Source organism: Chamaea fasciata, unplaced genomic scaffold (assembly GCF_029207755.1).
Source record: "Chamaea fasciata isolate MVZ Bird 193981 ecotype frontalis unplaced genomic scaffold, bChaFas1.0.hap1 SCAF_11, whole genome shotgun sequence".
NCBI classification, from domain to species: domain Eukaryota; kingdom Metazoa; phylum Chordata; class Aves; order Passeriformes; family Sylviidae; genus Chamaea; species Chamaea fasciata.
This window is the reverse complement of record NW_027094096.1, coordinates 17,120,170-17,143,007: the sequence shown is the minus strand read 5'-3', so window position 1 is coordinate 17,143,007 and position 22,838 is coordinate 17,120,170. Positions and strand designations below refer to the sequence as shown.

Below are 22,838 nucleotides of genomic sequence, written 5' to 3'. Positions count from 1 at the left end.
TCCTACTAGACACAGAAATTTCAAAAGCACGTTGAAGAAGCACCAGTCATTCTATAGGGATGTCTCAGCTGAAATGAAACAGGCATAATAATGAGTAGAGTGTATGTGGCATACCAAGACTGGCAAAGATCTGAGAATATCTGAGTAACTTCAAAACTGGCTGTCTAAACACTTTCAGACAATGGCTTAACAAAAAAACAAAGTACTGGAAATGTTCTCGTGAGGAATAAATAAAATTCCAAGCTGTGAACCTACCATCTGATACTCCCTACATAGGCTTAAAATATTCTGTCAGAGTTGTCTGTGTCCTCAAACTGCCTTTGAATGGATTTCTCTCTCTATAAATTGACCAAATATGCAATCTTTACATCTCTTTTTCAAGTTGGTCTCAGTCTGATATACGTTGGAAGCATGCAACCAGGAAAAGATATTTCATTTAACTGAACAAAAGACAGAGAACAGGTAGATGTCATGCCAAACATATCTAAAGTAGAGTAACTTCTTATTATCTTTAAACATTACTTTAAGAAGTTTACCTGGCACACATTGATGAAGTCTGGTTTCTCCAGATTCATGTAGATTTTAACTAGAACTCTCAAGACTTTATTACGGAACTGTTTATTCTGCATCAAAGACATACAGAGCTTCAAGCTGTAGGCCAGCATCCCAGGAACATCATTCTGAAATAAAATTCAGGGATATCAAGCATGGGTTTAGACTGACAACAGGATTCAGAGAGGAAAATAAAGTTACCCTTTCCCTATTCAAAAAAGCAGACCAAAAGTGCATGTAAATCTCCACAGTTTCCTTTTCTATTTTCAGAAAAGCTTATATACAGGTGTATTGCAGTTTAAAGAAAAAACACTATTAAAATCATGCAGGACCAATATTTAATTCAGAAGTAAAAATACACAAAATATTAACTTATAAGTACAATACCTATCTTCCCTTCACTCTTCTTGTTTTGAATGCAGTGAAATTCACTACACTAACATAAAATGCCGGCAAAACAAACCATGCACCAAGAAAAGATCAAGCCTGAGAAACTGATTTGGTTACTAGACCTCAGAAAGGTAATTCAGAATGAAGGATTTATAATGGGCAAGTTATTAAATGCATAGGACAACAAACAGAAGAAAGAAAGCATGGATGCCTTATGACTATCACTCATACTGATATTGGAGACATACAGGAGAAGTGGGAGACATCCAAACATACATAAAAGTCGTAAAATTTAAAGGATTCAAGCTATGTGTCTGGCATATGATTGAGATACTACAGCATAACAAGATTGCACACAACTGCTGAGCTGCTGCAGATGACTACAGGCCTGCTTCTCTTACTACCACTAACAGTAACATGACCTACCCTAAACCCTCAGTGAAAGATTTTAAAATCAAGGTGCACCATCTTGGAGTCGGGGTAGGCCAAGACTGCACAAAGTCACTGAAAATCAGAGCAGCTCACCCACACACTGGAGTTTTTTCTTTTGCCTGCCATTAATGAATCACTTACCCAGCTCTAAGGATCCCTTCCCACAGAAGGGATCTGTGAATTACAGCAGATGACAGGCACAACTAAATAAAACGGCTGTTCTTACATGCCAGTATCATATCTCCGCCAGTAGCTGACAGGGAATACCTTATGAAGAGGGCACATAGCCAAGCTTCCTGGGAATATTTTCCCATAAACTTGTATCTCAAGGATTTCCTAAGAGCAGGTGGGATCTTGATAGACTATACTTGATAGTCCTGAGTGGTTCTGCTTTCCACGAACATGCTGAACTGCACACCCCTGAGTTTTATCTTTCGTTCTGTTCACACAAAACAGAGCAAGTTCCACAGCAACACGGATCTTGCACTTGGCTTCTGGATCCATACCTGGAAAAGCCTAGCTACAGGCACCTCCTGTCTCTTGCACATACCGACTCAAGGATGGTCTTCTCAAAGATGTCCAGCCTGCGTGTCTCCAGAGCGATGCCAATGGCCTGCTTGTACTTGTGGTCATCCAAGCACCGCTGGAACATTTTGTTCACTATCCCTTCCAGCCTCTCATCCACAGGCTTCTTCTCCCCTTCCGGCAGCTCCGCGTTCTCCACACATTGCTTGGTATAGTGGTCGATACATTTTGCTGAAGAGAGAATGAATAAATATGGGGGGTGAAAGTCAAGTTGCCAGATTTTTGCGGTTTTGTACAGGTGAAGAGACCAGCATGAGCATGAACATGGTTCTACCAGCAGGTACAGTACAGGAAATTAGACATTCGTGTAGTCATATACAGAAAATAGTGGAAAGCACTTCTATTATCTCCTAAAAAGCTCTGATTTTAGTGCTGGAATCAAGTAGGTATTTTAAAAATTAAACCAAGGATATGATTTTTGTTCCAGTGTCATGTTAGATAAATGAGAAAACAGCAGTAGGAGACTTCTCAGCTCCACTGCAAACACCAGCTAGGGAGACTGAAAGCCAGCCCAGCTCCATCATATCCTGTACAAACCAAGTGACTCCAGCAGATGAGATTTTTAAAAAGCATTAAAATTATACCTCCAGTCAACTGCTGACTTGCCATCTTCTTGTAGCTGGGTTAACACAACTGTCCCTCTCAATTAGGTGTGCAGCTACAGTTACCAGTGAATTATTTCCAGTCATGTTGAAATTGATAACAACGTCAGCACACAAATGAGAGAAAGGACAATAAACAACCAAAGCAATTTTCTTATTAGGAATTCACTACAGAATAAGGGTTAAGAATAGGAAAAAAATTCCAGAACTCCAAAGTCAGTTCCGTTACAGAATTCCAAAATATAAGAAAGTATAAATAAACTGGGTAAAATTAGCTGCAGCATTGGTTTAAATGAACATGAAGACAGGAAGAATACAGAGAAAAAAGCTAACACAAGTAAGATTTCTAAATTACGGCAGCTTTGACAACACAAGAGCTTTTCCTTTGCATCAAAAGTTCTTTACCAATGATCGTCTCCACATATTCGGAGTTGTCGTTGACATTGAAGAGGTCACCAGCTCCCAGAGCATAGTTCAGGGATTCCTCAAAGGCTCCCAGGTGGTAAAAAACTTTAGAAGCAACCAGAGCAGCAAACTGGCGGCTCCGAAAACCTTCATCTTCATAGAGAACCTCACTGCAGAGGAGGGAGAGAAGAGCATCAGCTCTCTATGTTCAGATCTCTTTAAGGCCACATGACTCAAATACAAGCCTGACTGAACTTGCATCTTTGGGACCACAGCTACAACCCCACATCCACACACACAGGAGCTTTCTAGGAAATATGGAGCTATGTGCTGTATTAGCCATTGTCAAGATACCAGAACTACATCCACTTCATTCTCATGTTCTTTTTCAGCAGTATTAAATGTCTTCTCTTACATTTTGTCCACTGACTCAGAGATTTCTGCCCAGAAGTCATTGACAACAGCATTCAACTTGTGAAGAGCAAACTCCTACCAAAGAAAAACAGAAAAACAAACAAACAAACAAAAAGGTTACATTATATTAAAAATGCATTTACCTTTCCCCAGTAAAAATGAAATACATTCTAGGATGAATATCATGAACACTGACCCATTTCAACAGCAAATTCTATTTTAAAAGATCCTTGCAAGCATTCACTAATCTTTGCAAGTCCCTTACAAAAAAAGAGCTGTTCACTTCACAGGTAAGACAACTCCAGCATTCCTTTCCATGGCCTCTCTCTGAGGAATGACTGACTGATGTGTCTGATAGATGAAATTGTGACAACCTTTGTGTAGCACATGGAATCCATCTGTGGCCTACAGCAGCCAACTCTATTTATCTATATGGACACAGTTCTTCAGATGATAAACAAACCACAACCAGCTCACTTGTAATCAGGTCACAGCAAAATCAGGGATCATTCAGATCCATCACTACCTACGTCTGTATCCAAGAAAAACAATTAGGGAATTACAAATACTGAAAAGTGCATGTTCCATCAACACACCATCACTCAAGAGTGTTGGTGTTCTATGGATTCATACCCTCTATACACTGGAAAGTTTCTGTTGCTCTTTTCTTCTTCTCATACTATTACTGTGGGTTTTTGTCACGTGAAAACTGTAAATGTGATTTTGTTCTACATAGGTTAAATTTTTCTAAAAATCTAAAAAGTTCTACATTGGTTAAATTAATCTAAAAATCTGACCTGTTCTTCAGCTTTGAATTTTACATAGTCAAAATGCAGTCTCTGGAATAATTTTAAGTAACAAAGCCCCACTACTACCAGAGAGATGGGAACTTTCATGAACAGAGATTTTTGCATTTGAAGCTCCTGTTTGATCCATGTTCAAAACAAAGAACTTTGCAATCTGTTATCATTTATTTAAACCCTTTCTTTTAGCTTTCAGGCTAGATACAATTTGATGCCCACCTGTTGCTGTCCAACCATAAATTACTGAGATCTACTCTTTTTTTATTTAAGCTCTCCACATAATGCATTTGCTGTTATTTGCTCTCAGATAGAAGAGCTTACCTTGAGCTGTGGCTCTTCTTCATCCAGAAGAGAGATAATTCCAGCTGCAAAACAAAATCATAGTTACTTTTGGTTTCTCTGTATCAGAAGTAAGCTTGTAATTCAGTTCAAAACCAACAGAACAGGAAGGAAAGCTGTCTCTGGAATGCTGATTTTACATCTTCAGTACAAAACTTCAAAGATCAAATTCAAGTTTGTATTAAAAATAATGTTAAATAGTTCCGAATTTATAACTGAAAAGGTACATTATTTATAGAAGGTGATCCTTTCTAGGGGTAAACAAAGAATTTTTCCATGCCAAGGAAACTAGCCTCATGGATAAGAGAAGATGTATCTCACAACTTTATGCTTCTGACTGCTGATCCTGTCCAAGAACATTTGTACAGTTACAGAAATACTATTGAACTGACATGACTAAGATGTTCATACGAGCTTAATCTGAAGAACAGGGATAGGTGGTTTCATTTCATTGTCAGATTGCAAAGATGCAAGGGGAAAGGGCTGGAATATGATCTGATCAAAGTCCAATACAATCCACTGCTTGAAATCTTTTATCTGTTGTACAGCTTGACAGCTTCTTTAAATCTGAAAAAAACACATGAAACTTGAAAGGCCAGCAAGCCTTTGCAGGGCTGAACTGGGCTTCCAAAAGATCTTGACATATCTAAAAGGAGCATGTGCAGGTCCAACCCAAAATGTACAGACGTAGAATCTGAACAGTACAGAGGGTTAAGATGAAATATGATCAACAATATCATTTGGCTGCAGTGGGAGGCAGAGAACCCAAACCTCACACAGAAGCGTGAGAGCAGTTCTTGGCAGACCCATGAGGCACCTTCCCTGCCCTTGGCACCCAGTGGGCAAAGCCCAGGGCTGGGCACCACGTCTGGGTCATGAACAAAGCAGGGTGTTTGGGGCCAGGCAGCTCTGGCAGTCAGGCCCTGAAGGGTGGCTGCAGGCTTATAACTGGTTGGTCTACAGACACCTGGGAAGGGTGCAGAGCTCAGGGCAGCTGCCAGCAGGAAGGGAATAATCTGATCTTTGTATCAGATATTAACAGTAACACCAAACTTTAGTGAAGCCTCAAAGAATGAAGTTTAATGATCTGAAAAGTTTTCTCACATTTATTCCTTTGCCTAATGAAGTTGCAGAATCTCTATTACCAGGTATTGTTTTTAAAAAACAGGTTGGACACACATCCATCAGTAACAGGAACTGAAGGAACACCAACGTGGCTCTCAGGTAAAGAAGGCAGATTCAGTACTCATCACACTTCTAGCTCCTTCCAGCTCTTTCCTGCATCTCTGCAGCAAATGTTTGCTTTCATGTTTTTTGTTGGTTTGTTTTAATTATTATTATTTTAAATAAGTTCCTGAATTTACCTGATCTATCAGAACACAATCTCACTCCTACACACCACCTATGAACCTCACTCCCACATACCATTTTTACATTTTTAAAACGCCTCTAAAATTAACTCCTACCTTTCCTCAATTAAAATAAAGACTTAAACAAAGCAAAGGGTTCAGGAAGAGAAAGCTACCTGGACACTGTCACGCTCTGCACATGTTAAGCCACAACCAGCCACATGTTAATTTCTAGCCTGAGTGTTTCTGGAAATACCTTCCATATTTTTTTACACTTTCAAGTTCCCAACAGATGGACAAACACCGCGTAACATCCAACTCCTCACACGCTTCATTATCCCGCACTCCTTAGACCATCGTTTCTTACGAAAGGCATTTGCGTTTCTGAACGCCAAACTTCTCCTCCTCCCCCTCTCAAGTCCCTGCTGCACCTCCCGAGTGGCCCCCGGTTTGACACCGAAGATGCGCCGTTCCCTCGGAGCAGCCGAACCCTCCCGCTCACACCGCGGGACGCCCGCGCCGCTCCCGGGGACCGCAAAGCCACCGGAGCCCCCGTGAGACACCGGCAGCAGACGGACACGGCTTCGAGGGCCGGTGGTGCCGGACGGCCGGGCACCGGGCTGGGCTCTCTCTGCCGCCCGGGGGTGAGCGGGGCGGCGGAGCCCCGTGACGGGCGGCCCCGCGGAGCCGCGGCTGTGCTCAGTCACGGCCCTGACTCAGCGAAACCCCGGCGGACAACGCCGCCCCGCGCCGCTGCCTCACCGGCCGAGGTGATCATGGTGCCGCCCGGCTGCCCTCGGAGCGGGGCTCGGGGAGGTCCGAAGGGTCCGGGAGGGGTCGGGTCGCGTCCGGTCCGCCCCAGCCGCGGTTCTGCCGCCGCCGCCGCTGCCCGGCCCGGAAGTGCTGCCAAAGGCCTCTTCCGGCGGCTCCGCGCTGCGCCGGGGAAAGGTGCCCGTGTGATCGCCTGCGCGGGACGGCGGAGAAACAGGCAGGCAGGAAGAGGGCAGCCCTGCCGCCAGGGGCCTTGTGCCTTCCGCGGCCCCTCACGGGCACCCGCCACCGCCGCGGGCCTCTCGGGGCTCCCCCAGAGCCCTCACGGCTCCTCATGGCCTCCCCCGCCCGCAAACCCCGCAACACTGCCTGGAACAGCGGGGCCGGAGCTGTGAGCTCCCCACGAGTGACCCCGCCCGTGCCCGCGTTTGTGCCGTGCCCAGAGAAAGGGCTGCTTCCCCTGCCAGGGCAGGCCGCCCGCGGTGCGCGGACATCTTCAGGGGGACGGGGCGTCCATGGCAGTGCGAGGGTCAGCGATTTTCTCCCATGCGTTTGACACCACTTGCCGGCGCCTCTGCTGCGCAAGACAGATGGGGTAACCGGGCTGGTGGATTTGCACCAGGGAAAGCCCAGCTCAGGAGCAACGATGCCACACACAAGAGACCAAAGTGACCAGACCTCGGCAGCATTCATTTATCCTTGTTGTTACTGAATAGGAAGAAATACCCTATGAAGGGCTTGAGTTTCTTGAGGATCCATAATGGTATCATTTAGTGAAAGTTACTAATGAAAGCTTATCAGACTCCTCCCTACAATGGCAAGAGGGGCTGCTCTGCTCCTGGGCAACTAAGGTCTTCAGCCTTCTCCATTGCCCCACCTGGGCTGCTCTCAGTTCTGCTGATCCTCTGCATATCAGACACCGGGGTCACTTCCATTCCATCCCAATATCCAGATTTTTCAAGCCAAGATAAATATGATTTAAGCTATGCATAGTGCTACCTTAAGGATAACACCATGGCAAACAAGCACATTCCAATACAGAAATTAAATGTCTTTATTCAACAAGCACGTAATAGTGCCCTTAAATTATTCAGTCAATTAAACATGGAAAACTATCTGCTTACACCTGCAAGTGCACAGGTAGTGAAAAGAGAAAAGAAAAAAAATCAAGTCACTCACTTTTATTCCTCAGTCAAAGAAAAACAATACTTTTGGTCAAATGTATTCTGAGTCACATCTCCTAAAGCCTGGCAGTTCATCCACTTCCACCACTCTCTTGCAGGGGTAAACTTGTGTGATTTACCTAAAAATTACCAGTAAATAAATCCAGTGGATTTGCAGCACTAAGGGAGGTTTAACTGTGGACCACTTCTTCATTGGAGAATGCCTAGCAGCAAAGGCTAAATGCTGCAAGAGAATAAAGATTCCTGCTGGTGAGTCCTGCTTGAACCACCTAACCAAGGGCTTTACTGGGAAATACAGACCTGCACAGCAACCTGGGCTGTGCAGGGATGGAGCAGGAGGGAACCTTAATCTCACCAAGATGCTCTGAGTGCTCAGTGCTGAGACTCAGGGCCAGTCATACAGACACACACACCAAGTCACTTGGTTACATTTGTGTTTTCCACGGGTCATAAGCACAGAAATCCTACAGAAATCTTGGGGGCTGGAAGGAGAGTGGGTCAATGCCCTCTCTGCAGAGCAGCATGCCTTGCTCCAGGTAAGAGCCAGAGGGATGATAAAGGCAAACTGCTAGGGGAGAGTGCTGGCCAGAGCTGGCAGGACTCCAGACACTTCTGCTGCCAGTGGGGAACAAGGAGCCAGAGAGAGGACAGACATGCACAAAGGATGCACTTTGGCAACTAACCCAAAGTAGAGGTAGGCAGGTTGAAATCTCTGATCTGAGCTGGAGGAAACTCCTAAAGGAAAGCCAGCCTCAAGCTTGTGTTCAAAATAAAACAAGACCTCTTTTATGTTGCATAAAGAATTCAAAAGATATTCTTAGCATTAGAGTAATATTCCTCGTAAACGAAAGATTTCTAGTTTGTTGTGTTGCCCCACAGGCTACAGGCAGCCCTTTGGAACTACTTTAGCAGATAACTTGTATATTTTTGTCTTTATTTATGAAACAGCCACATCTTGTTGTGCTGCAGGCCACCTCCAAGATGTGCCACCATGCCTGTGGAGATATCTCAGGTGAAATGGCCCTCCCCTGTAGCCCCATCCAGCACCAGCCACACCTTAGTGCCCACCTGCCACCCCTCCAATCCAGGCGTCCCTCAGTTTGTCTATGAGCACCAGGACAAGCCCGAGGGACAGATCCTGCTCCCAAACCCCACTCTGATCTAGATGCCAGTACCATCAGTATCTTTCATGTTATTCTTACCACTCAGGCTGGGCTGTTACTGCATTCTTCATGTTACACTGTTACACTCAAGCCTTTTCAGTAGCTGGTAGATCCAAGAGTTGACATTTAGACCCAGTGCAGTCTCCAAGCCACTGTGTTACTTGTCTCTCTTTTTTTTTTTTTCTTTTTTTCTCTTTTTCTTTTCTTTTTTTCTCTTTTTTCTTTTTTTTTTTTTCTCCCCACAAAGAGGGTAGGAACTTCCAAGCACTAATAAAGCAGCAAAACAAGGCAGCAGAGTCAGTCTGCCAGGGAGGCCAGCCCCAGCAACCTCAGCAGGGGGCTTTGCTCAGAGTTAGAAAACATTTCTCATTCTTCAAACAGGTGTCTGCATTTCACACTCGAAGCCTCAACGTCATTTTGTCCAGGATGTGGGGTACATCCTGAAGGGCTTCTTAGAAGTCCAGTGTCCAGCAGCAGCTCCAGGTGCCCCAAGGCAGCAGGGCACAGGAGGGAATGGCTCTGGCACGGACCCTCGGGGCTGGTGGCAGCTACAGAAGACCCTGATGAGTTCAGCCAAGTAGCTTTTCCCTGGAGCTGTGGGTTCTTGGAGGAGAGGGCCTGCACCAGCTCCTCATCCCACTGCTCCAAATACACGGGGCAGGTCTGGGATGTGGACTGTTGGATGCCCAGCAGCTCTAGGTGCCTGCGCCTCCAGCAGCTTCTTCGCAGATTCCATTGGGGGAAAGGCTGGCCAGAGCCACTTCTTCCTCAGGGTCCTGCAGGTCATCTGCAGGGAGCAGAGAGGTCAAGGCAGACCTGAATGGAAAACCCCTCCTCCCAGAAAATGCAGCTTAAAATGAAAAGAAAGCATGGGCTGAAGCTATTGGTGTATACTCACAACCTAAACACAGGTGATTTTCTTTCAAAACTGATTTTCATTTTGTTTCACAAACTCAACATTGCTTCAGCAAATAGAGCAAAGGAGCGCAGGGCACATTTCCTGGCCTCCTGAAGTCTCAGCAATCTTAAAACAAGTTGCATGGCCAACAGGGTATTGCCTGCCTGACACTGACAGCAGGAACAGGCACTTCAGTTTTCTGACCATGGAGAGTGGGTCTCCCAAGCCTCATTTCTCTCACATGTCTCACATGCCTCAAATCTGCATAAATTTGGCATACATGTCAGTTGTATTTTCTTTAAGTATTCTTAAGTATTAAGTTGTATATCTCTTTAAGTACTCTATATATTTAAGAGGTACTTGCACAAGGACCTTAATAACATCCTTTAAAAACTGGTCAGGCCTGAAGTGGTCAGGCAGTTGGACTAGATGATTATTGTAGGTTCCTTTTAAATGGAAATATAACATTCTATTCTATTCTTTTTACAGTGAAGGAGCTTTCCCTTCTCTTTGTGCTTCGTAGTACAGTCTGGATCTCCACACCACACAACTTGTAGCCTCCTGCATGAGGCACTCCTGCAGAAAGAAAGTCACTGCTGGGAAGTGCAAGCCAAAGTTCCAACCATGCACAAAGGCTGAATGCTATGCTATATGTTACCTGAACAATTTTCCTTTAGGAGTGGGGAGCCCATGGCTGACTGCCCTCTCCCTTCTCTCTGCCAGCCCCAAAAGCAAATGGTTTGGGAACACTCCTTCCACCCATGTTTGCAGAAAACATCACATAATATCAGAGTGCTTCCAAGTCTTTCCTTAGACAGAGAGTAGTTCTGCTTCCAGACATTCAAACAAAATGCAGCTGAGTTCAGAAGTGCTTCCAGAGGTATATTTGGGCACCAGACTCAGCATGGTTTCGTTTAGACAAGCAAAAGGTCAGAAAACAAGGAGATGGCAACAAAGGAGACACATGTGCTGGTTGTCTTCAGGTTTGGGCTAAACCACAGCCAGGGAAGCAAGGTCAACTGCAGAGCTGGAAATAGCTGGAAGAGGCTACCAGCAAGGGGTTTGGGCACCAGAACCACCAGGGAATCATGAGGAACTACTGACAATCACAGCAGAGTGCAAGGGAGGGGGCTAGGCATACCTTCATGAATGTTGTTTTCAGCTTTTGCTTCATAATCTTTTCTCCAGCTCCTCTGGTTCCAAGAAATGCACTGCAGAAAGGATGGGAGCCTCCACCTCTCCCTGTCTTTCATGTTTTCTGAATAAACCAGAGAGGATGAGTTCAGACTGGTAGCAGGTCAGCCCTGCTGCTTCTCAACCTCTCCCTCCATGAGCCTTGCAACAAAACACGTCCTAGCGACAAAACCAGGTCCGCTCCACAAAACCCATCAGTGGAAAGCACAGAGCAACTCCTGGCAATTCATATTTTTGGCTGAAATCTCTCTGCTATCCTGGAAAATTGTCCCTGGTGTCAGTTTCTACTTTGCCACCTCACTGCCAAAACCAACCTGGATGTGGCAGCCGAGAGTGAGCAAAAGAAATCTGGCAGGAGCTTGGCTGGCACACGTGGCAAGGCTGGGGACTGACACAGAGAATTCCCACAGAAGAAGGTTTTCCTTTTGCATTGTCACACAGCTTCTACCACGTCAACCTGTTTACTGCTCCCTGCTTAATTAAGCAATTCTTCCCTCCCATGGAGACCTGCGGGACATGCTGTCTTGCAGCAGCACACCAAAAACTGCAGCCGTAACTGCTTGCACATTGCAGAGAGCATGTGGTCAATGCATGGTAATTATTCTAGAAGACAACAAAGTTACTACAGACTTTCAAGCCATTTTAGTAAAACACTGCAGCATCCTGTAAAATACTACAGCAGCGTATTTTACATGGTCTCCAACAGCAGCAGTTCAGCATCCCCACTGAAATATCATCCAGCCTTTCACCTCCTAATCAGATAACAAATGATAAACCACTTCAATGTCCTTCGGTTTATCGAGCCATTGCAACACTAAAGGGCTCAGTGTCTTTCTGGCAGTCAACAAACAAAAAACTCCAGTGCATTGCCTGGGGTGCACTGGCTGAAGTGTTCAACTGCTCTTTGGAGGCACAGCTATGCTTGGGATCCCTCTGTCCAGGTGGAAATTTTGGAAGGTAAAGCTCACAGAAGCATGGAAAGAACTTGTCCCTACCTAAGATTGAACGCTGAAGGTGATGAGTGTCCTCATTACCCACACAGGTCCTGGGACACTTACATGACTCAGAGCAGCAGGCAGAGCATCAGAAGTGAATGAGCACACCCAAACAGGCTGTAACACCCGATCCAACTCCTGCTCCTTGTTCTCCACAGCCAGACACAAAAATACATGTACTGAGTCAAGCACTAGCAAAGTGCCAAGGCAGTAAAAGGTATGCAGGGATGCTTTTCTGCCTCTGCAGCTGCTGTCCCACCAGACTGCTGCAACCAGAACTGAAGGATTCACGGGTGTCTGGTGGGAGTGCACCAGAAATTCTTGCAGCAGGAACAATGTGAGGAAGACAAAAGCATGTGAAAGGAGAGAAGCTGGAAAGAGGACTGTGTGTGCCTCAGTAGAGAGGTGGCAGAAGACAGCCCTGTGCCCTCGCCACCAGCCACCTCAAAACTCCTCAACATTCAGATCCAAGATTCTGGGCTGAGCTGACAGAAAGAAGCACCTGAACTGCAGCAAATTATCCCCATGTCCCAGGGATCCCAGGAAACCCTGTGGTGCTGAAGGCAAGTGGCAGGATCCCTTGAGGTAAAGCCAGCAAGACAGCAAAACACCCAAGCCCCTGGAAATGCTGGGGAGCAAGATAAAAGTGGGGAAATATGAAAGGGAGGAGGACAGGGAGACAGCCCAAGACAAGCAGTGGCAAAGATTAAAGTGTTTTATGTGGCAGCTGTGAGAGCAGAGCCTGCCCAACTGCCCATCACCCTGTGTTGACACAAACCCGACTCCCCTTTCACCCCAGGGCAAATGTTCCTCAGGCCTGGCTGACACTCAGCTTTCATCCTGCCATCCTCACCCTGACATACAGTTTTACGCTCAAACAAAAACTTGCTGTTGTTACTTATTTATTATGCAAAATCAGCACAAGCATCTTCCTCTTGCAGGAAGGTCAGGTCCTGCCTGCACCCTACAGCACAGGCCACATCACTGTCCAGCTTCCCCTAAAAACACACGTGCAATATGCATGGAAGGCCACCGTGTCATGGATGGCCACAATGTCACTGCTGTCAGCTGCCACATCCCTGTCATCCATGAGCTACTCTAGTGTTTCCCAAACTGCTGGGAAGTTTGTCCACCCGGGCTGCCACGTCTGGGAACCTTACCCAGGCAGATCCCATTGGAAAGGCTCTGATCCACCAGCATGAAAGATTTCATTGAGGAAAGGCAGATTGGATTGTGCATGTGTAAAGATCCCACCAGTAGTGAGTGATCCAATCGCAGTGGGAAAAGCCCGATCCTATTGGGTGGGGAGAAGATCCCATCAGGAATAGTGGGATCCTAATGGGAAAAGCCTGACCCCATTGTAGGGGAGATCCCATGAGGAGAAATCAGAACCCATTATGATGGGGTAGATCCCACTGAGAAGGGGATGATCCCACAGGAAAACGGAGCAAATCCCACTGTAAAAACCGGGCCCCGAGGGAGGGAGGGGTCCCCCGACCCTCGTACCTGCGGGGTGCTGCAGGGCGGCCCGCAGGGCGCGGCAGGCTGCGCCGCGGCAATCGCCGGGGCTGCCCGGGCTGTACCGGGCCGCCTGCACCGTGCCGGGAGCCGGGAAGTGCTGCCGCAGCGCCGCGTCCAGCACCGCCGCGTCCTCTCCGTCCCCGCCGGGCAGCAGGACGCCCACGACGGCGGGCGGCGGCCCCGCGGGCAGGCGGCCTCGCACGTCCCGCACCACCTCCCGCAGGCGGGTACGCGCCCCGCGGCCCCGCGCCGCCCCGCCGCCGCACAGCACCAGCAGCAGCCGCGCTGCCAGCGCCCGCCGCCCGCTGCCCGCCGCCCGCCGCGCCCGGTACCCCGGCACCGGCACCGGCCCCGGGCACGGTGCGAGCGGCGTCTCGTCGCCCAGGAGGTCGCGGGCGAAGGCGGCGAGCGCGGGCGCCGCCGGGGCCCCCTCCACCACCTCGGCCACCAGCAGTACTGCCCGCCGGCCGCCGGCCCGCTCCACTAGCGCCCGCAGCTCCTGCAGGTCCGCCGCCGCCATTCCCCGCCGTGCTCCCTGTCCGGCCCGCACCCGCATGTTCCCTGGCCCCAGCCCCGGCTCCGCACCGCCCCCTGGCCCGCACCCGCCCCGCCACCCGGCACCAACACCGGGCATCAGCCCCGACCCCGCGCAAAGCAACACCCCAGGGCAGCGGGGAGAGAGGGTGTCAAGGATCCTCTCCGCATCCAGCCCCCTCCAGGGACCCGCACAACCCCGCGGTGAACAGTCCCCTGCCTGCTGCCGGGTGGGCACGGCAGAGAGGGTAGTAAAGAGCCCCCGGGTCTGCCACACGACCAGACTCAGAGCCCTCGCACGGGCTGGTCTTGTTGCCAATGAGGAGTTGATAAAATTCAGGTAAAAAACTGCACTGTGGAGCGGCTCAGAAGGAGCCCCCTATGGTGTGGCATCTCATACCCCAGGGCAGCAGTTGAGTGGCCTCTCTGGCATCATGTGTGCCATGCTGCTGCACAGCATGGCCAGGCTATAGCCACCCCTGGAAACAATTCCACTTTGGGAAACAATTACACCCTCAAAGGACATACCCACCCCACCGGTCACAAGCTCTCAGCTGAGCTGCAGCCCCCACACCACATGCTGCATCTCTGAGTCCCTTCCCAAGTCAGTGACCCTTGACTTCCCCTCTGCCACCTCCACGCAAAACACAGCCTGCAGTCACAGGCCCATGAGCATCAACATCACTACATCCCATCAAAGCACAAATGTTTTCAGGGATAAGTACAGAGCTTTAGTCAGGGCTTCAGTGCTGGCACTTGTTACACATATCTCTGCCAGCCGACAGTGAATGAAAGGAACTGTGCCCAGCCCTGACACTTGCATGGGGAAGTTCCAATCCATGGCAGGCAGTAAATACTTCCCCTATGCCGTATCAGAACAGGTTATGTCTTATCGCAAGAACCTGGGAAGGGATAAACAGCTCAAAGGTGTAAACGGCCAGAGTCACCTTGGCCAACTGCTCTCTGAGGATTTTTGGAGCCAAACCATCTCTTGTGGGATGGGTGGAGGAGTCTCTGAGTGTACTGGGGGTGAAAGCAGAACCAAAATCCACGTCTGTTGTGGATGAGTGATTCCCAACACGTGTGTTCAGGTACACTCGTGCCACAAATGTGGCTGAGGTCTTGTGCCTGCTGCCTGTCCATACTCACGGCCACCTGTCGCCAGAGCCCAGCAGATCAGCAGCCACAGCAGAAGGGATGTGCCACAGGCTGATCCCCAGGCACAACAGTGGTGTGGCAGCTTGGCAAAGTCAGAGTGTGACACCAATTTTAATCCAAGGAAATTATTTCCCCCAGTATGGCAGGCTCAGCAAACACTGCCCCAGGCTAGCATCATGGATGAGGGCTTCAAGAGGAACTTTCTGCCCTGGGTCCTAGCAAAAGGAATTTACTCATGGACAAGTGCTGATAAGCAAATGGGACAGAGCAAAAAGGGGAAGATAAACCAGGAAGACTAGGCTCCAATTCCAAAAATCAGGGTTTGCAAGAGCCCATGCTTCCATGCCAGTGTGGTAGCCCTGAGAGTAGCTGTCAACATGGGAGGGCTACAAAGTCAGACATAATTCAGCAGCCAGGTCTGGCCTTAGTGTTGCCCAGATTTTGTATTTACAAGGGTTTTCTTCTCATCTGTTCAGAATCCTGTTCATGGTCCTATGGACAAAAGCCCAGGGTGTAATCAGCATCATGAGTTGTGTCAGCAGCAGGAGAGGACAGGAACATGTGCTGGTCCCAAGAAACCCTCATCTCTCTGGAAAACTGCCACAAGATCCACAGAGTGTTTAAACTCCTCATGAGCTGCCAGCACAGCCTGTGGTGTGGTAGTACTGGTTAAAGCCTGGCTGACGTGCAGACCGTTACAGCACGGCTCTCACGGAGCTCTCCCAGAGCAGCACAATGCCAGTGACTTGCCTAGAGATGCCAAGAAGCCTCACACACTGGGAAGTTGGCTTTCTAGCTGGAAATTCCCCAGATTTATGAAGAAAATTCCTGCAGAGAAGGTATAGAAAAAATTGGAGTTTTCTTCCTAACTCAGGTACTCCACTGGCTACTTCTCTGCAGTGGCCTCAATGTTCAAACTGCCAGTACAGCCACTAAAAACTAATATTTGGGGCCACGTAGAGCTGTTCTTCATGACCACTGCAATTCTTTCGTTTATTTTGGGTTACACATGTAACTCTGCCAGCAGAGGCTGATTGGAAAGGTGAAGTCACCCACAATACCCAAACAACCTTGTTTACATTTCTTTACTCATTAACAGGGGTAAGATCTAACACATACAACTCCCTTTGTGTTACTTAAAGAGGTACAACTCAAACAGTTCGGAGGCAGTCATGAGCTCAGCAGCATTTGTAGTCCCCCACAAAATGCTTTCAGAGCCCCGAGTCAGGAATCTGAGCAAAAACACAGATGTACTTAGAAGACTTGGCTCCATCAAACATCCATCTGACAGTCACAGTTGTTAAGAATCACTATGGACAGCCCCAAATGAGGGTCATCACATGCCTTACATATGCCCATAGCTGTCCTGAGCAGACAAAACGTCTGTTCATTTTTTACTTCAAAAGGAGTGAAAATGCATTGTTCAGTGAAACAAATTTGGTATATGTATTAGTAGTGCCTTGAAGCCTAAACAAAAAAAAAAAGGTCCGCTGCATTAGAGCCAGCATTTACCAAGATTAACCTTTCTTCTGAAGAGAGCAAAAAGAGGACAGGGAAAAAGGACTCATATACCAGTTTCGTTGACAGAAGAGCAGAGAGACTGAATGAGCAAGAAAGAATCTGTAGGAGCTGTTCTGAGCTCAGTTCCAATGACCCAGCCTAGCTCAATAAATTCTACCTTTCAGTAGCTTTGATGCTCATGGGGACACTTGGAAAAACCTCTGAGCCAAGTAGGAGCTGAAACTGGCTGCAGACAAGCTAAGCCTCAGCAAACTTTGCACATTTGGTCCTCCACTGATCTGTTCTCCATACTTGCTTCAATTATTACTTTGAAAAACACATCCTTACTAGATGCTGGAAAGCATGTGCTTTACTTGTGTAGCGCTACCAGCTGCTACCAGGGCACTGCTGCAGGGCACCAGCACTCACTGAGCTCTTCATCCATGGAGACCTCCTTGGGTCCCCCAAAGAAGTAGCAGAGGAGGTAATTGCAAGAGAGGAAAATACCCCAAACCCCACTCCTGCTCCCAACATCCAGTGCCACTGATTCCCTTCTGGCCTGCCTCCTGTTCACTCCTCCACAGCTCTTCCTATTCCCTCCACTAACCTTCCCCAACTTCCCCTCAATCTTTTGGCCCCTGAACCCAAACTCCTTCCCACTTTTCACCCGCTGTAGCTTGAACTTTGTATCAAACCAGACATGAACCCTTTCTGTGATGAGTTCAGTCACAACTGAATCCAAACTGGATGGTCACATTGTTCTGACCCAGGTCCCCTCATCCCAGCCAGCTCCAGGGCCAGCTGAGGCAGCCTGTAGCAGCTCAGCCCTGGTCTGGATCCATCCAAGTCATCACAGCCCTCTGGGCTCCACTCGGCAGAGGTTACACACCATAAGCAAATAAAGTTGGGAAATCCCTGGCACCCCATGGCTGGGACACAGCCTGGCTTCCTGGTGGGGAACCTCAAACATTTTCTTGTCTCTTTTCTCCAAAATTCTGTTCCCTCTAAAAGTTGCCCATCTCTATCGTTGTCCTAAGTTTCCTCATGTTTCCTTGAGTCACCATCCCCTTCTGGATGGCAGAGGGGCGTAGGATAGTATGGCTGAAGAGGAGGATGGAAACGTGGCACAGGGCCACGCACAGAGAGCCCAAAGTGTTGGTCAGTCCTGGTCACACAATAGGAGGGATGTCCTTCCCTGCCCTCTTAGAGACAGATGGAGGCAGCCTCTAAGACTATTCCACACTTGGATCCTCCACTGGAAGATGTTGAAGAAGTGGCATTGAGTATGAAATCAGACCCAAGGACCAAGCTGCCTCTTCTGGCCTTTTTTCTGGCTTTCCTCAGCTGGATCCTTGCCTTTGGTTTAGAAACAGGACCCAAGACTAGCTTGGGAATATTCACATGAATAGAATGTTCACAGCCACCAGTCTCCATTCTTTCCCAGTACACACATACCTTCGATACCAACAGTCTAACTTTTCTGCACTTACCTTTAGCAGTACCTCTTAAAAATCACCTCAGACCTCACCAAGCTGGGGGCCAATAATTGGGACCTCTGGACACAGACACAGCCCCTCCTGCCTCCTTAACCCTCCCTCATGCATCCTCCTACTTCCTTCTCACAAAGTCCCTTGGCAAGGCCAAGCTCCCAAGTTCTCAGAACTTCTCTCTTTTATAAGGCAAAGGGCAGATCCATCAGCTACCCTGGAGTTGCTGAATGAGCAGATTAGGTCAGTGTGGATCTGCCTGGTTTGCCAGGCCTGAAGGAGGCCACAAAGGGGCCCTTCTGGTACACTACAGGGCACTCTAAGACTTCTCTGTATCCACCCAGGATTAGGTGGAGAATGCAGCAAGGGTGCAGATTGAGAGCACCCATGGACGGCCTCCTGCCTCCTCTCCTCCTCAGCTCTCTGGGTGACCACACTCCTCATTATCCCAGCCACACATGCCAGTGGCTACATCATTTGCCCTTGCAGGGCATTCCTGTGCTTCCAAGCTCTGGCCAGAATTTCAGCCACATCTCAGAGTTTCTTCCCCCTTTCATCTTGACAGTGCCCCACATCACCCTGCACAGAAGTGCCTGGACACAGTACAAACATGTTGCCAGAGGAGAAACTTGAGAGCTGCATGGACTATGCCTGGACTTGGGTGTTTATCTGTGTGTTCCAGATGGTACAAGAAATAATAGGGACACAGGACCTCATTGTGGCTTCTTGCTTTAAGGATGTCCTAATATGTTGATCTTTTAAAGCCAAAATTTCTTCACTCACAAACAGCCTGAACGTGTACATGTCTTGCTTTGACTCAAGGGAGTTTCTTCATTAGCTTGACCAAAATCCAGTGTCCTCAGTAATGAAAGGCCGAATTCATCTTGTGGAAATGCTCGTGGAAAGTCTCTTCCAGAACAGAGCAATTGGGTCACCTCATGCAAAAGTCTGCCAAGCACCAGCACCACCCAAACACTTACAGCAAGGTTGTTTTGCTTTGTAAAGCCACATCCTTAATTGGATTTGGAAAGAATCCATATTTGAAAAATAACCTGCACAATCCTTTCTCTGACAAACATTGGTTTACAGGATCTGTACCACCCTCGAATCCCACCCCTTCTGTACCAAACTGCACAAACCTGCAGCTTCACCAAGATTTTCAGTCTTGGATATAAGCTTTAAAGCTTATAGATACACAGAAACAGAGATATGAGATAAATATCAGGTTTTTAATCCTTCTTTTGATGATAATGAAGATCTTAGGATGACAGAAGACCTACAAAAAACACCAGAAAAAATACATATAAACTCCTAATGCAAGAAAGTGTGGTTACCTATAGTGCTTTGCCATGTCCAGAAAGGATGGGAAATGAGGTCAGCTATTATGTAATTTGACTTAAAAATATTTTACTGTTCCCACAGTTCCTCCCATCCAAAATAACCCATCCTAGAAACTCAATCTGCTGGATGCATATCCACTTGTATGTAAGGTCAACTCCCTGCTACAAAGAACACTGGGGAATTTCAGGAGCTTTGTTCCTGATGAGAACCATGTACCAAAGGCTCCGGCATTCAGGTTTTCCTCAGAGAGCATGGTCTGAGGCCTTAGTCTTGAGTTTCTCTCACTGTTTCCCTTTTGGGTCAGTTTAAAATCTAGAGGCTTGTGGCCTGCTCTGATTCCTTCTCTGCTGGCAGTTTTCTTAGGGACATTTTGATAATCAAGCATGGCATTTAATGCAAGGCAGAAACTGTGATTTTTGATAAAACTTTCCCAGGGCAGATTGTTCAGCCAATGCAGCAAAGATCTCCAAGCTTTGTGGCAAGGACAGTGCAATGCTGAGGGTGCAGTGTCCCCTTCTGGCAGCAGCCACACACTGAATCTCATCCATGCAGAAGGCCCAGGCAGACAAGCAAGTAACCAGGAAGGAAGTGTTCTGCAAAGGGACATCCAGCAGGACAGCGGTAAAACCAACCTGACAGATTCTGCTGCCCAAGGGAATTCATTCTCTCTCTGTCTTTGATACCTTCTCTTGCCTACATTCAGGCAGAACTCGGCAGTATCTGAGCTCCGGGAGCGAAATAACAAATGGCTCCTGGGAGTCGACTTCTAAGGGAAGAAACACAAATGATAGCAGAACACCTGGCATCATCCTTTTAGAGCTAAGGCCTGTGGCCACCCAAAAATGTTGGCACATCCCTCCAGTGAAGAACTCAGTGAGGCTGTGGAGTAGTTAACATCATTACAGAAAGCTCCAGCAGGGAGTCAGAACTGCAGCTGTTACACTGAGGAGTGTTTCCACTGCCATGTGTGTTTTGGGGCAAGGAAGAGCCAACACCATCTGACTTAGAAGAGGGAACACACTTGGCTTGGACACATTGTCCATCCCCATCCCAGTATGTAAACCCTCATTCTCATTTCTGGCTCATATTGGCTGCAAGGTCCAGCTTTGTCTTCCCTCTTCTATCTGAATCCAGGTGAAAAGCACCACTTCCGTCTACACCGTCCCTCAGACTGCCCTGGGCATGCTTTTGTGTCCCTCACCCCTCTGTTCAGCTGGGTTACTCAGTTACATTCATGGCAGTTCAAGGCTTCTCTCAGGGCCCTACAGGCAGCTCTCTTTGCCTCCAGGACACCTCCAGGCTGGCCTGGGCTGTAAATTGCAGTCTCCACAGTCACTTGCAGGGCCCCATCCAGCACGCACTGCATTCTCCTCAGTGCTCTCGCTGCCTGGTCCAGCTGCTCCTGGGACTCAGGACGGATCATAACAAGCACCAGCACATTCGGCAGGCAGGGGAGGAGGTTCCTCACATCCCGGACAGCCTCCTCCAGGTGATCCCACTGCATGAGCCTTTTCAACACACTGGCTTGCCATAGCGTAAAAATCAGATGTGGGGGAACCAGGTTCTCTTCTTTCTTTCCCTCATTCTCTGCCTGCTGTGGTTTGTGCTTGATGTCCCCTGTGCCACACAGGTCCCGGGTAAAATCCACCAGCAGTGAAGGAGCTCGAGTCAGCATGGTCCACCTCCATCACAGCCACCCGTCCATTCTAGCTCCCCAGCATGTCCAATAGGTTGAGGAAATCCCAGGTGGTTCTGTCCACAAAAGAGGCCGGCTCCTTGGATGCCATAGCTTCCTCTCACACGTCAGTTTACTGTGCTGCTGGGGAAAGGAATGGAAGTAACAAAGGCAATTGCACAGCACAGGCTCAAAACAGGCAACACCTGCTGCTCTGAGCAGCCGACACTGGGTTGGGTATGACCAAATGAATGTGAAAATAGCAGTTTTGATACTAAGATTCACAAATGGCAGCCATGTGCTAGTTGGGGTTGGACCTTCCAGAAAAAGGCTTTGTACCTTGGCAGTCAGGTACAATAGAAATGAAAGGGGAGAGAGAAGGGACGATTACATATTTTTGGGCATCTTGTATTAAACTCAAAAGGACTCACTACCTTCTCATCAGCAAAATCCAACTATATGGTAGTGACTACAGGCCTACCAACCTGTTTTTACAGGCTACTTTGCTCACTGTATTTCCTCCTCCTTCCTCTGTAATGTTTAAATGCTGGAAATCCCATCCATCCTTCCTTGAATCCAATGTGTCCAGCCTGTTGGTAGCTGTGGAAGACTAAAAGCCCTACCTGACCTGGCCCAATATCCCACAAGGTGCATTTTCTCTCCACATGCTAAAAAATTGCAGTTTTCCATGGCAAAGGTTCTCCTGCTGTGAAGCACAGCAGTGGCAGCAGGCTTAGGTGTTTCAGTCCAGCAAAATAATTTCCATTCTAGAGCTAAATAGTTGGGTCATTTTTAAATTCCAATTCAAAATGAAGTTTTGATTTACCCAACAATGTATTCTGCACACACAACTACCCCACCTCTTTCAGAAGAGGATTAGCCATGAAATACCAGCCCACTGCAGATGAGCAAAGCCAACAGCTCAGAGGGCTCCCCAACACACCCTGGCAGCAGGGCCAGGCAGGGAGAAGAAAGCTAGCTGTCATACCCTGAGGAGGAGGGACTGCACTGGAATGGGCTCGAGGTGTGGTTGAGCCAACAGACTCACCTGCCTGACCAACTAGGGATGCACTAAAAATGATGGAACTACTTGTGGAACTGCCCTCACAAAGGTATCCACAAATCATTTTAGGACTGTGACATCAGCAGCAACCATGACAACCTGTACCCGCCTCAAACTTCCTTTTAAACTACCCAGTATTTTGTGGGGATTTTCAGAGATAAGAAACTCTGAGCCTTGAACTTCAAGACTAAATTCATTTTTCACCACCTGATTGTTCAGCAAATCTAAAAGAACTACGGAAGGGCTGTGAAGATGCTCAGTGCCCTACATGATGTGCTGAGATAAGGCTGGCTGAGAAAACAGTGTTACCACTTGGACACCACAGAGCCATGAAAATCTATTTAATTTTTACAAAGCAGACACTATGGGCACACGTGCTGCCCAGGTACTCAAGAGGTCATTTTCTGGGATTCTACCAGAACTACTATTGTGAAATATGAGAGAGGCTTTGCACCTGCCAGGACATAGTGTTTCTGTCTGTGC

General features: G+C 47.9%; 2 protein-coding genes across 2 annotated transcripts in view; both read right to left on the bottom strand.

Annotated features, from left to right (window-relative positions):
- PSMD1 (proteasome 26S subunit, non-ATPase 1) overlaps window positions 1-6,719 on the bottom strand; it is a 66,921-nt gene extending 60,202 nt beyond the window's left edge. Inside the window, exons 1-6 of the mRNA XM_066193425.1 lie at window positions 6,634-6,719; window positions 4,505-4,548; window positions 3,382-3,455; window positions 2,967-3,136; window positions 1,925-2,130; window positions 537-680 (exon numbers count right to left, since the gene is read on the bottom strand). Of these exons, the coding sequence (XP_066049522.1) occupies window positions 537-680; window positions 1,925-2,130; window positions 2,967-3,136; window positions 3,382-3,455; window positions 4,505-4,548; window positions 6,634-6,649 (654 nt within the window). The 5' untranslated portion in view covers window positions 6,650-6,719. The remainder of the gene's footprint in view (window positions 1-536; window positions 681-1,924; window positions 2,131-2,966; window positions 3,137-3,381; window positions 3,456-4,504; window positions 4,549-6,633) is intronic.
- A 1,455-nt stretch (window positions 6,720-8,174) lies between these two features.
- CUNH2orf72 (chromosome unknown C2orf72 homolog) lies at window positions 8,175-14,153 on the bottom strand. Its single transcript, XM_066193866.1, has 3 exons — window positions 13,583-14,153; window positions 11,029-11,145; window positions 8,175-9,776 (listed from the first exon to the last, which is right to left on the bottom strand). The coding sequence occupies exons 1-3, from the start codon at window positions 14,151-14,153 to the stop codon at window positions 9,685-9,687; spliced, it is 780 nt and encodes a 259-aa protein (XP_066049963.1). The 3' UTR covers window positions 8,175-9,684.
- Between the last annotated feature and the right edge of the window lie 8,685 nt (window positions 14,154-22,838).